Genomic DNA, 13,802 nt, shown 5'->3' with positions numbered 1-13,802 from the left:
GACACCGAGGCATTCTGGGATTAAATAGTGCGCGCGGGGCGGAGCTGCGCCTGCGCACTCCCGCCGCGCTGGAGCCGCCTAGTGAGGCAAGCCCAGGACTCGCTGCGGGGAAAAAGATGAGGTTTACCTGCTTCCCTCCCTTAGGGTTGCCGGTGGTGCGTGTTTTGTTGAATTTTCTACTTTAAATTGCTTTGGAGTGTATCCTCACCACCACACGTACACACAAAAACTTTGTTTGTTTTTGAACTCGCCCTATGAACCAGGCTGGTCTGGAACTCACAGGGATCCAGCTGCCTCTGCCTCTGCCTCGGCTGGGATTAAAGTCGTGTGCCAATATGCCCAATTTATATATATGTTGAAAAACGGCTTTGGCCGGGCGGTAGTGGCGCACGCCTTTATTCCCAGAACGGAGGAGGCAGAAGCAGGCGGATCTCTGAGTTCGAGGCCAGCCTGGTCTACAGAGTGAGTTCCAGGACAGCCAAGGCTGTTATACCCTGAGACCCTGTCTCGAAAAACAAAAACAAAAACAAACAAATGGCTTTGGAGAAAAAAAGATTTTAATTTTATTCTTATCAAAGTGTCTATGTTTATGCACCTGTGTGTACCGGTGCTCACAGAGGACAGAAGAAGGTGTTGGGTCCTCCGGATCTGGAGTCACAGGCAGTTAAAGACCCACCTGATTTGGTGCTGGGAGTCAAATTGGGTTTCTCTGTGTAGCCTTGGCTGTCCTGCATCTCGCTCTACCAGGCTGGCCTCGAAATCATAGAGATCCACCTGCCTCTGCTTCCTGAGTGCTGGGACTAAAGGTGTGCGCCACCACCGTTTTGGCGTACTCTTAACTCCTAAGCCATTTCTCCAGCTGGGGGAGACAAATAAAGAAAATAACATTGTTATAAAGGTCAAAATGTAAACTATGTATTTTATTTTTGCAACAGTGTAGCCTAGGGTGGCCACGAACTAGCTGTGTAGTCGAGGATGACCTTGAATTCCCGATTCTTCGGTGAGATTCCCTAGCGTTGGGATTATTCAAGTGTACCTGAGCGCACCCAATTTAATATGAACGACGTAAAAAGTCTTGGCAGTTTAATCACCCCAGCACCAATAAATAAATCTAAAGAAAAAAAATTACATTTATTTTATGTAGGGGTATTTGTGTGGAGGACAGAGGACAATTTAATAGAGTCTGTTCTCTCCATTAGAGAATGGAACTTGAACCTGGGTCATTAGGCTTGGTGGCAGACACCTTTACCCAATGAGCCATCTTCCCCGTCCACAAAACAAGTTTTGTCTTTTTTTTTATTTATGTGTGGGTGCATTCCCACCACAGCGTGCATGGAGGTCAGAAGATAACCTGTGGAGGCAGTTCTCTCCTTCCGCTTTGTGGGCCTGGTGAGTCCAACTTAGATAGTCAGACTTGGTGACAAATCCATCTACCTGAAGAGCCACCTTTTAAAAAAAAAATAATTGCTTTCCTTTTTTAAAAATTTATGTGAGTGTTTTGCCTGAATGTATGTCTGTGCACCATGTTCATACAGTGTTTTCTGAGGCCAAAAGAGGGCATCAGATCCCCAGGGACTGGGGTTACAGATCATTGTGAACTGTGGTGGCAGGAACCAAACCCGGGTCCTCTGGTAGAGCGGCCAGTGCTCTTAACTGCTGAGCCATGTCTCCAGCTCAAATCCTATTTTAAAGTTTTTTTTAAATTGTGTGTGTACAAGTGTACAGATCTGTGTGGGTGTCCAGAGACGAGAAGAGTCTCAGATCCCTGGGAGCTGGAGTTACAGGCATTCATGTTGACAGCTGTGGGTGCAGGGATAGAAGTCCATCCTCTTAACTGCTGAGCCATCTCTCCAGTCCTCAGAAATATATTTTCAAAAGGGGATAAAAAGGCTTAGGACTTTGACTCTTAGAGGGGTATGGTGGCACACACCTGTAATCCTAGCACTTGGGACTCTAAGGCAGGACCATTTCCAGTAGTTCAGCCTGGGCTAAACTGTCTCAAAAAAATAAAGACTGCACTTCAGCTAAGTGCATGAAGGTGAAGAATTACTTAATATCTGACTTTCTAAAAGTGGATATTTGCCTACTTTAGAAGAGCACAGGATTAAATGAGGTAGTGCTGAATCAATGTTTGCTGCATAATTGCCATTTCATATATACTAAATAAAAGTGAATAAATAAATCAGCTCTCAGGAGGCAGAGGCAGGAGGATCTATGTGAGTTCCAGGACAGCCAGGGCTCCATAGAAAAACAAATAAAAACCACTTTGGGATTTTAAGCAAGGATTTGAAGTGTCTTAAAAAAAACAAATAAAAGCCACTTTGGGATTTTAAGCAAGAATGTGAAGTGTCTTGATTTGATTTTCTTTTTACATTTATTTGGTATAGGTATGTAGTGTAGTTGTGCATGGGTCCTGGCACACCCGGGGTTGGAGAACCTTCGGGAGTCCGTTCTTTCCTTCCACGAGGTCCCAGGCATCACATTCACGTGGTCAGGCTTGGCAGCTTATGTCTTCACCTGCTGAGCCACCTCGGCAGCCCTCAACTTGATTCTTAAATGTCACTGGTGTCTGTACGGAGGATGGCTTGTACCAGAACAAAGAGGAAATCAGGGCACCAGTTAGCAGATATAGCTAGGTCAGAGGAGAGTTCAAGGGTAAATCCACAGAACTTGGAGCCCAGGAGAGCAGAAGGGAGACTCTAGCCTCTGGCTTGAGGAATGACTGATTACCACTAATTGAGAAAGTGGGAAGTGCAGATTGGAAGTGGACTTTTCATAAGCTCATGTTTTAGTAGCTTTTTCTTTCCTTTTTGAAGATTAAAAAAAAAAGACTTTTAATTATGTATATGTGTCTCTATATATGGGTATGTGCACATGAGTGAAGGTGTCCTCAGAGGCTAGAGGTGTAGGATCCCTTGGAGCTGGAGTTACAAATGGTTGTGAACAGCCTGACATGGTTCTGGGAACTGAACTCGGGAAGAGCAGCAAGTGCTCTTAACCATCAAGCCATCTCTCCAGATCAGCTTTTTCTTTTTTAAAGACAGGTTTCACAGCCAGGTAGTGGTGGCACATGCTTTAATCTCAGCTCTCGGAAGGCAGAGGCAGGTGGATCTCTGTGAGTTCAAGGCCACTCTGGTCTACAGAGTGAGTTCCAGGACACCCAGGGCTACACAAAGACACTCTGTCTTGAAAAAAAAAAAAAATCAAACAAAACAGGTTTTACAGCCCTGGCTATCCAAAAACCACATAGATCAGGCTGGCCTTGAACTCTGATCCCAAGTGCTAGAATTAAAGGTGCCACCAAGCCTAAACTTTAAGGTCTTTATAGCCTTTGAGGGTAGGGGCATGACTGGATATATATTGGCGTTTATATTATATTTTTCTTTTCAAGAGGTGGAGGTAGATTTTAAAATGCTAACACTAAGAGCTGGGTGTAGTGGGACATGCCTTTAATCTCAGCAGAGGCCGGGGCAGTCTGTAGTTCCAGGACGGCTTTGTCTCAAAAGCAGATGACACAGAACAGCACTAAGTCACTGTTACTGTATAGTTTATTTAAACCAAACATGATAATACAGAGAAGAGACTGAGGTGGCAGCTGCCCAGAATCTTTGTGGGTTACAGATGCAAAACAGCTGTATGAGTCTTTGGACCCACACTTCAGTAACAGACAAATCAGCTGCGTAAACACAGAACATGAGACACAAGACATTTCACAGCTTTTTGCTCGCGTTTCCATTTTAAACACTCGTATGTTACAACTTTACATTTAAGTTACTACTCCACATATGGGTGACAATGGCTAAGGATGCAATGGTCCCACCCCTCCCCCTGACATAAGTAGACATTGATCCGTAACACAGAACATTTCAGTGGGATACTAAATAAACCCTTAACACATAACACAGAAAAAAAAGATCCTTAGAAATCAGATTAATACAGTGTTCTTCATGTTGCGTGAAGATGAATGGAAATCAGGACACCAGATGTCAGTGGGTCCTATAGACAGACAGTATCTTGAAGTCTTAAAAGTTGCATTCCCTTCCTCCAAAGGAAAAATAATTTTTTAACTAATTAAAAAAAGAAAGCAACATCATAAGGCCCTAGAAGAACGCTATTCTGACAGTGCTTAGATTCTTCCATATAATAGATACAGCAGGTAGCAGAGCAAATGTCACAAGTATTGGTTTTCAATTTCTATGCTTATATATATAAAAAAAATACTAAGCTTCTTTGTGTGGACTGAATGGGTACTAGCCTGTAGGTGTTGGTCTTCCATGCCTGTACATCAATGGCTATTTCTGTTCCAGGCCCAGCCTATGATGGACTCTGCTTCCAGCTGTCTGTCCATTATTACCCAGGAGGGAGCGCTTGTCTTCCTTTTACTACAGCAGGGTTCCTGACTCAGTTACATGCTCATGTGTTCCGGAAGAACATAGGAAATATCATCCCATGGGTGACGATACAGCCCCTGCTTCAGCCTCTTCTGATCAAGATAATGCCCTAAAATGGAGCCAGTGAATCTTTCATTAGTTTCATAAGCACGGTGAAGGGCAGAGGATGAGGAGGGAAATCTCCCTGACACACAAAATGTAGACACTGGGCGAGGGATGTAGCTCTGTGGTAGGATCCTTGCCTAGCAGGTATGAGGCCCTCCCAGGATTTAACCCTCAGCACAGGGCACAGGAGGGTACAGTGAGGGCAGACAACAAAATCATTACACACACACACACACACACACACACACACACACACACACACACACACACACACACACACACACCAGAACAGGGCAGGAATTCCAGATCCATTCCATAGGTAGCATCAGTCAGGCTTGGCAAAAAAAGGAACTGCTAAACTGAATTCTACTTTTCTTAACTAGTAATGGAAACTATTCCCTGTAATAAAGGTAAGAAGAAAAGTTAGCTGGGCAGTAGTGGTGATGCTTTTAATCTCAGTACTTGGGGGGCAGAGGTAGGAGGATCTCTAAGTTTGAGGCCAGCCTGGTACAGAGTGAGATCCAGGACAGCCAAGGCTACACAGAGAAACCCTGTTTCAAAAAAGTCCAAAGAGCGAGAAGAAAAACAGAATGATGGTGACGAATGTGACATCTGTGACAGACGTTCACACACAGGGGAAGAAGCACTATAGCAAACACAAACCCCCAAAACAACAGCCCACTCACCAATGAAACCCATACTCCTTCCTAGCACAAAGATGCCATTGAGCGCTCCAATGTCAACATATTCATCAGCTTCTTCCCTAAAAGACACGAACAACTGGTGCTTTTACAGTGACTCCCAGGACCATCCGAAGAGACAGCACTCCTGCCCAGCCAGCAGCTGAACAGTGCCAGGGTGGAGAGTGAGTGCTGTGGGTGGCAGGGCCAGAGGCAAGACACAGCAACAAAAATCCACCAATGCTGGAGTGGAGGCCGAGACACTCACCGGGTGAAGGAGCCGCAGTTCCTAAGCATGTCCACAAAGGCAACACCAATGAAACCATCCACGTTCAGGATAAGATTTGGCTTCTGGGAAAGCAAAAAATTCAGAATTTCATTATTTCTCATCTTTTCTCTGTTAGTTACTACCACTGTTATTACTACTATTACTATGATAGTTAATTTTAATAAATAACTTGATTGGGCTGAGAAGCTCCTGGGAGACCAGTAAAGCTCACATCTGGGTATGTCTGTAAGAACTTTCCAGAGAGGCTTCGATACGGGGAGACCTGCTGTGACTGTGGGAAGCACCATCCCACAAGCTAGGAGCCCAAGTGGAGGGGAACGAGAGGGCTAGCTGGGACGGCCTGAGCTACTCTGTCCTGCCACCCCAGCCTGGGACCACTACAAGTCAGCACATCAGTCCTCCCTGATGTGCTTCTGCAGGCATCTGACACAGCGGCGGGAAGCGGCTAACATGAAGACTGTGAATTCTGAAACCATTTTAAAAGGACCTATTTGAGCAGGGCGTAGAAGATGGACGGTATCCTCTATGAATAGTGACTTCAATGGCAACCTGTACTACACTAGCCCTCGTCTCAAAAGCAAAATAAAACAAAAAAAATCTCTGAAAGTAAGAAATGCAACCGAAGAAATGCAAATGTTACTACCTTTGAGGTGGTAATCTTCTCCACTTCCAGGGCATAATCAAGCAGTGGGGTGGCTGGGAAGTGCTGTTTGACGAAGTCTTTGAGGATCTGCACGCGCATATCTGGATTGTTTATCTAAAAAAGACCCAGTTATAGAAACACCCGCTTAGACATGGCAGGCAACGGAATGGCTTGTGCTTGTGTGGACAGAGCTGTACCTGTCTTATCCTGGAGCCAGCACGGGCCCTAACCTCTGTGTACAATTCCTTGTAGCACCCATAATGACAACACTGGGAGACAGAAGGACCTCCAAGACCCCTCACGTCCCATCTGGGCCTCAGAACAAGCTCCGTAGTGATCTCTTTGTTACAAGAAAGAATTGAGCACCCCCCCCCCCCCCAGATGTTCAGGAGTTAGCCAGTATCTGTGCTGTTAGGCAGAGGGGGCTGGACTCAGCCATGCTCCACCCTGTGTTAAGTCTGGCCACAAGCCAGGCTGCCCATCAGCTCTGTCATCTGGTCAAGCTATAAAAAAATTCTGCACATGCTGGGAACAAACGCACCCCAAAATCTTAGAAAAAAATCCAGAACTGTGACACTGAAAAATGTTTTTTTTTTTTTGGTCAATAAGCTAGGGTTATCTGGGAAGAGAAACCTCAAATGAGAAAATGCCTCTATCAGAATGGCCTCTAGGCAACTTTGTGAGAGCATTTTCTCGTTGACGATTAATGTGGAAGGTCCAGCTACTGGGAGTGGTGACCCCTGGTGGTCCAGGATTGTATAAGAAAGCTAGCTGACCAAGTCAGTAAACATCGTTCTTCCATAGCCTTTGCTTCAGGCCCTGCCTTGAGTTCCTGCCCTGCCTTCCCTCAGTGATGGACTGGGACCTAAGAGTTGTAAGATGGCACAAACCCTTTCCCTCCCTAAGCTGCTTTCAATTGGATGATTTTTTTTTTTTTGAGACAGGGTTTCTCTGTGTAGCCGGCTGTCCTCAAACTCACAGAGATCCCCCTGCCTCTGCCTCCCAAGTGCTTCGATCAAAGGTGTGCAACACCACGACCTGGCTGATCAGGGCTTTTTTTTTTTTTTTTTAATCACAGCAACTGAAACTAAGATGGGTGTAGCAGGGCATGCTTTTAGTTCCAGAACTTGGAAGGCAGAGACAGGAGGGATTTCTGTGAGCTTAAGGCCAGCCTTCAAAAGGACAGTTTCAGGACAGCCAAGGCATGTAGAGAGATCCTGCCTCAAAGACCAAACAGAAGAGAGGAGGAGGAGGAGGAACAGGAAAGCTAATTAAGATGGAGACCCCAAGGCTGACAGTGGGTGAGTGAGATGACTCAGACACACCCTAAATCCTAACATTAGTGACCTGAAAGGATATGCTATCAGGACATTCAGATGCCTGTCAGCCCTGTACAGGACCACACTAACTGTTTAAAATACTGTCTTTCCCCATGGGTCTATTCCAATTGGGCTTCCCTTAATATTACTATTCTTCTGTACCAAGTATGTCAAGTGGAACTGTCTGGCTTGCTTTAACCAATGAAATGTGAGTAAAGGGCCAGAAATGGATCAGCAGGTTAAGGCACCTGCCACCACCAAGGGCGAAAACCTGACTTCTAGCCACTCTGTGGAAGGAAAGAACTAACTCCAATAGGTTGTCCTCTGACTGCCACACCCTAAAGCCACACGCACCTCAGTGAGGCTTAGCATGAATGACAGAAGAGCCACAGCCAACCCATGGCAGACACAGTGAGGCTGCTACAGAGATTTGTGTGATACGAAGTACTATCTGGCAGAAGGCAGTGGACACTTCTCCTACAAGTTCATTTAGAAAACTGAAGCTGAATGAACTGAGAACCATTATTAGGATCGGGAGTCACCTTGCATTTGGCATCTGTCTACATGTCCCAAGCAATGTATACTGGGAGTCAAGAGCTTGAGTGTTTCTTCTTTCTTGAAAGTTTTATTTTAATTTTATGTGTGTAAGTGTTTTGCCTGAATGTATGTGTGTGCACCACCTGTGTGCTGGCATCTGGAACCCTAGAACTACAGTTATGGTTGTGAGCTACCATGTGGGTTCTGGGAACTAAACCCAGGTCCTCTTTAAGAACAGCAAGTACTCTTACCTATGAAGCCATCTCTCCAGGCCCAAGTGTCGCTAACTCAATTGACAGTCTCTTGTCACTACCCATTCCGTAGATCTTAATGGGAGCAACCACTCACCGACTTCACTCGGTGGCCGATGCCCATGATCAGTTTTCCTTCCTTCTTCATCTTGTTCACAAACTCCATGGGGATAATGCCACTGTCAAATGCTTTACTGAACATCTTCGCTGCTGCATCCAAGGCACCCCCAAACCGATCTCCCTGCCGGAGAAACAAACCCAGGATGTCCTGAACAGCATCTGGCCTGGGGTTTATAGCCAGGGGCTCCTAGAAGGAGCCTGCTGCATTTAGGCAGCATGATGCCAAAGCTGTTACCTCCCAGGAAGGCCAGACTTACAATGGTGAGCAGCCCTGAAGTGAGGCTGGAGACCAGGTCCTTTCCAGCCCGAGCACAGATGATGGTGTTGTGGGCCCCAGAGACAGCTGGCCCGTGATCAGCTGTCACCATCAGGCACATCTCAATGAACTGGCAGGAATACTTGGGTAACCTACAGGAGGGCACACAGAGGGACAGGGAGAACAAAGTCCAGGAGCTTTGATGACAAGGGCACACTTTCTTCCACAGCCTGATACTACTGCCAATTACAAGTCAAAGCCTTCCTGATTCCTGCAGTTACTAAACACTGCAGAACACAACATTATCACTGAACCATCTTTCTGCCTATAAAAGGTTTCTGAATGTTCAATGACCAAAGCTAATCCAATCACCTTGTAATGAATCTGCAGTGCTTGCCTATGTTGCTCCTCATGACTTCACTGCAGCCTTCGCTCTGAACACATAATTCGCACACTGTGCTGTGCACAAGCAGGCCTACTGTACAACACCAACAAATGCTGCCTGAGACCCTTGGCTCTGACTTGAGGCTATGGAACATTATGAACTGCTGCTTTTACTATACATACAAAAACTTTCTCTTTTCTTCCCAAAGATTTATTTATTACGTACGCAGTATTGTGCCTGCATATACACCTACACACCAGAAGAGGGCACCAGACCTCATTATAGATGGTTGTGAGCCACCATGTGGTTGCTGGGAACTGAACTCAGGACCTTTGGAAGAGTAGCCAGTGCTCTTAACCTCTGAGCCATCTCTCCAGCACAAAACTTTCTCCTTTTAAGAGACATAAATGCCAGGCGGTGGTGGCTCATGCCTTTAATAACAGCCCTGGGGAGGCAGAGGCAGGTAGTCTAAGTTCAAGGCCAGCCTGGTCAACAGAGCGAGTTCCAGAACAGCCAGGGCTACGTAGACAGAGAAACCCTGTCTCAAAAAAAGAAAAAAGACAGAGAAAGAATATGGAAAAGAGAGACATTTAGTATTTTTCTCGAATCATCCCTAGTATGTAAATATCAATGAGTATATCTTTGCATTGTGTTATATCAAAATGTTTGACTTTAAAAATTGCTGTCTGAATTTCATAAAAAGTTGTTAAATCAATTTTGGTTTGGGTTTAGGATGGAATTTCCAACAATTTCTGAACTAGTCCTAAACATACTTTTGTCATTTGGTAGTACATAGTCACCCAAAGTGGTGTTCTCAACATCAAAATAGTAATCAACTCTGAAAACCCTGAAGATGTCCCATATCCTCCTGTACATTAAATATTCAGCCCAAATTTAATTATTTGGTGTGTGCATGTGAGGTATGTACATGCAAAGATGCCAGAGGAAACCTTACTTACTTATTTTATTCTGAGACTGTCTCACTATGGCCTTGGCCATCCTTGCCTCTGCTGGGATTAAAGTGTGTGTACCACCACACCCGGCCATCACTTTGTTTTTTGAGACAGGGTCTCTCACTGAGCCCGAAGCTCACCATCTCAGTTAAGACTGGCTAGCTAGTGAGTTCCTGGGGTCCCCCACCTATTCCCTCATCCTCCAGCACTGAGGCTACAGGGTCATGCAGCTATGCCCAGCTAGGAATTCGAACTCAGGCCCTTTTCCTTTCACAGTAAGTGCTCTTACCCACTGAGCCATCTCCCCAGCCCAAGACTAAATTCTTTATGTAAAAATAAACAAGCAAATTTATCTCATGGGTATACAAATTTGCTCATCTTTAACAAGTGGTAAAATTATACATATAGCAGAGAATTGTTTTATAATAAATTCATTATCAGTAAATATTTGATTTGTACACCTATTTTATAGCTCTATACACCTGGAATTACACAAAAACTTCAAGATACAGGCTGGGTATAGTGGTGCATCCCTTTAATCCCAGCACATTGGGAGGCAGAAGCAGATGGATCTCTGTCTGAGTTTGAGGCCAGCCTGGTCTACACAGTGAGACCCTGTTTTAAAACGATAAAAAAAAAAAAAATCAAAATTAAAAAAAAAAGTGGGTAAAAGGGGTTACCAGCCAGAAAAGTATCAGAGGCCTTGGTGGTCAGCATGAGTTTCTGTAAAGGATTTGGTCTACACCTGCAGCTATGTCTCTCCACACGCCTGCTACCAGAGGGCAGGCCCTGTCCCACACATTCTGCAGTGTTCAATCTCCCCACTAACGGTCAAGGGCCAAGTCTGGAGAGTATACAGAGAAACCCGCTCAGGGACTGCATCCCGAGTTTGTCCAGGGAAGGCCTAGACCATGACTGCAGCGTCTCTGCAGGCACAGGCGTGACAGAGCCCAGGCTTTCACATGAACATCCTCCAGGGCTGTGTGACCACACATCTGCTGCCTTGCCCAGCTGTCAGCACCAGGGAAGACTGACCTCAGGAGCAATGGGAAACACAAACATCTACAATTCAGGCGATGAGAGACGCGCAATTTGCCGGGAGGAAATCAGCACGTCTGGGGCTGCTCTGCAGCTTTCCCAGGTGCACTGGTTAAGCTCACATCTGTCCAGATGCTGACCTTGAGGTCACTGTAACTGTCCCATTTCTTGAAAAGGTATCAAGGTCTCTCCTGAGGCCACTCATTTTCCCTTTCTCAGTTTACAGTGGCCTTCTTGTCCTTTCAGTTGGTCTGAGGCCACATAACTGATGACACTCCTCAGTCTGCCCACCCCAACTCCTGTGTCGGAGGAAGGACATGACTCTGAGCCCAGCGCCCTACCACCCTGCCCATAGTGCCTCACCTTCTCTGGAACCAGAGGAGGCCGAGGACGCCACCAATGCCCATCTCTTCCTTGAAGACCTCAGTAATGGGCATGCCTGCATAAATGAGCTCCTGTCCTCGCTCATCACAGATGCTGGTCATGAATGAGGCGGGTTTGCGGATCAAACCCAGCTCCTGAGCAGACACAGGGACAGAGAGACATAGGGTTTTGGTGACCATCAGAGACTTTTTTCCAAGACAGATAGCTGTCTGTGCTCTCAGAACAACAATGTCCCAGGAATGTCTTGGCCACTCTGAGGGCCAAGCAGCAACAAATATGCAGAGAAATTCTTTTCAACGAGTAGTGGCTAGCACGCCTTTAGTCCCAGCACCCAGGAGGCAGAGGCAGGTGGATCTCTGAGTCTGAGGCCAGTCTGACCTATAGAGCAAGTTTTAGGACAGCCAGGGCTACACAGAGAAACCCTGTCTTGAAAAACCAAACCAACCAACCAAACAAACAAACAAAAAAGTGGAGGCCAGGCATGGTAGTGCACATCTTTAATCCCAACACTCTGGAGGCAGAGGTTGGTGGATCATTGATTTCAAGTCTAGCTGGGTCTACACAGCAAGAGTTTCAGGACTGCCAAGACTACTTAGCAAGCCTGCCCATGATGTGCCTTTTACTTAATGGATCTGAGATCCATGGACAATCTAGTTAATTCCTTTTAACTGCTATGTGGCACCTAGTCATAATGCCACCATCCTTTGATAATCTTTCATGATAAACAACACTAAATAAAATCCCCCCCACCCCCGCCCCCAGATAAGGTTTCTCTGTGTCATTTTGGTGCCTGTCCTGAACCTCACTCTGTAGACCAGGCTATCCTCGAACTCACAGACATCCGCCTGGCTCTACCTGGCCACCACCACCACCCAGCATACAATTCTTAGTTATATTCCTTTGTATGTCCTAGGAAAGCATTTCTTAGAAGTAGCTTTCCAGACACAAAATTGCTAGGCCATGAGGCATCAACACTTTCCCCCTTTTCCTTTTTTGAGATAGGATGCCATGTATCCCAGGCTGGCCTAAAAACTATGTAGCCACAGGATGACCAGGAACTTTGATCCTCCTGCCACTGCCTCCTGAATGCTGGCTCCGAGCACCTAGAAGCTGACTCCTTCCAACACCAGGTAAACACATGTGGGCCTGTCTTGCCTATTCTGTCACCTGACCTGGAAATAAAACTGGGGACAGTTCTAGCTACAGCAGTACATGGCATCCAAGGGTTAATGAGAGAGCTTTCTGATGCTTCTCTGATGGAGAGGCTTGGCATGGTTGCTCTAAATAGTTTAAAAGGGGCCTGGTTTCCAGGAGCTCAAACAAAATCACCTTAAAATTCACCAACTTAAAGCTGGGCATGGTGACACAAGCCTCTAATCCCAGCACTCAGAAGGCAGAGGTAGGCAGTCTCTGAGTTTGAGGCTAGCTTGGTCTACATACCAAGTTTTAGGACTGTGGATATCATGTCTTAAACACACACACACACACACACACACACACACACACACACACACACACACACACAAATCTACCTTAGCCTTCTAAGAAACACCCATGACACTTACCCTGGCCCAAGAGTAGTCCATGGGCACTGTTGGAGGTGGCACTTCCTGAGCAGGTACAATGGCTCCTTTGGCCACAAGATCTTCATACACGGACCTGGGGGGCAGGAAGAGGCAGGAGATGTTATTGTTCATGTAGATATCATTATTCTAGGCTCTAGCCCAGCACTGCAGGCTTCCTCAGCTGTCAGTATCCTATTCTTACCAGCTGGATCCCAAGAACTTAATGAGAAACATTACGGCCCAGACTAGTCTTGCTCCCACCACTTTAGCTCTCCTCTGGATGAAGCTTCATAGAAAGCTGAATCTGGGCATGATGGAAAAAAGAGCTAAGGACAGCCAAGGCAGATTCAGGAGACAGAAATAGAAAGTGAACATCCAATAACTCTGTCAACCAGAAGTGATATTTAGGATGACACCTTCTAAACATGTCCAAGCCCATGTCTCATTATAGCCACCAGCAATCAGCCAAGCAGGTAGCCTCAGAAACCAAATGACCAGCCTGATTGCCAGGACCTGATTAAACTAAAACCAAACAAAAGCCAAGAAAAAGATTGTTTTCCCTACAGTGCAATTGAGCCCAAGTGGAACCAAGGGTATCTGGATGCCCCTGTGCTAGAGGGGCTGTTGCCCTTAGGAGGGATCGGGAAAGGGTGGGGAGATCACATCCTGCCCACTTCTTACTGAATGATTTCTCCAAGCTCATCGAAGCTTCGGGGTACAAACACTCCTGCCTCCTTCAAGGCCTGGTTCTTGGCTACTGCAGTTTCAGAAGCCTGGTTGGCACAAGCTCCAGCATGGCCAAACTGGACCTGGAGAGAAGAGAACAACAGCTTTACTGGGCCTGTTACTCCTCCACGAACGAGCAAAGGGTCCTGGGAAACATTTG

General features: G+C 46.1%; 1 protein-coding gene across 3 annotated transcripts in view; it reads right to left on the bottom strand.

Moving 5' to 3' along the window:
* Positions 1-3,530: 3,530 nt before the first annotated feature.
* The window catches only part of Acly (ATP citrate lyase), a 47,445-nt gene continuing 37,173 nt past the window's right edge, over positions 3,531-13,802 (bottom strand). For all 3 annotated transcript variants that reach the window (XM_052756575.1, XM_052756577.1, XM_052756576.1), the window contains 9 exons: positions 13,598-13,725; positions 12,917-13,010; positions 11,331-11,485; positions 8,593-8,743; positions 8,313-8,456; positions 6,109-6,222; positions 5,445-5,527; positions 5,183-5,259; positions 3,531-4,500 (listed from right to left, as the gene is read on the bottom strand). In XM_052756575.1, coding sequence (XP_052612535.1) covers positions 4,406-4,500; positions 5,183-5,259; positions 5,445-5,527; positions 6,109-6,222; positions 8,313-8,456; positions 8,593-8,743; positions 11,331-11,485; positions 12,917-13,010; positions 13,598-13,725 — 1,041 coding nt within the window. In that variant the 3' untranslated portion in view covers positions 3,531-4,405. The remainder of the gene's footprint in view (positions 4,501-5,182; positions 5,260-5,444; positions 5,528-6,108; positions 6,223-8,312; positions 8,457-8,592; positions 8,744-11,330; positions 11,486-12,916; positions 13,011-13,597; positions 13,726-13,802) is intronic.

The sequence above is a fragment of the Peromyscus californicus genome, unplaced genomic scaffold, assembly GCF_007827085.1.
Source record: "Peromyscus californicus insignis strain IS unplaced genomic scaffold, ASM782708v3 Scaffold_3__1_contigs__length_106647218, whole genome shotgun sequence".
NCBI lineage: Eukaryota > Metazoa > Chordata > Mammalia > Rodentia > Cricetidae > Peromyscus > Peromyscus californicus.
Note: the sequence above shows the minus strand (reverse complement) of the source record. Positions and strands in the feature narration are given on the sequence as shown.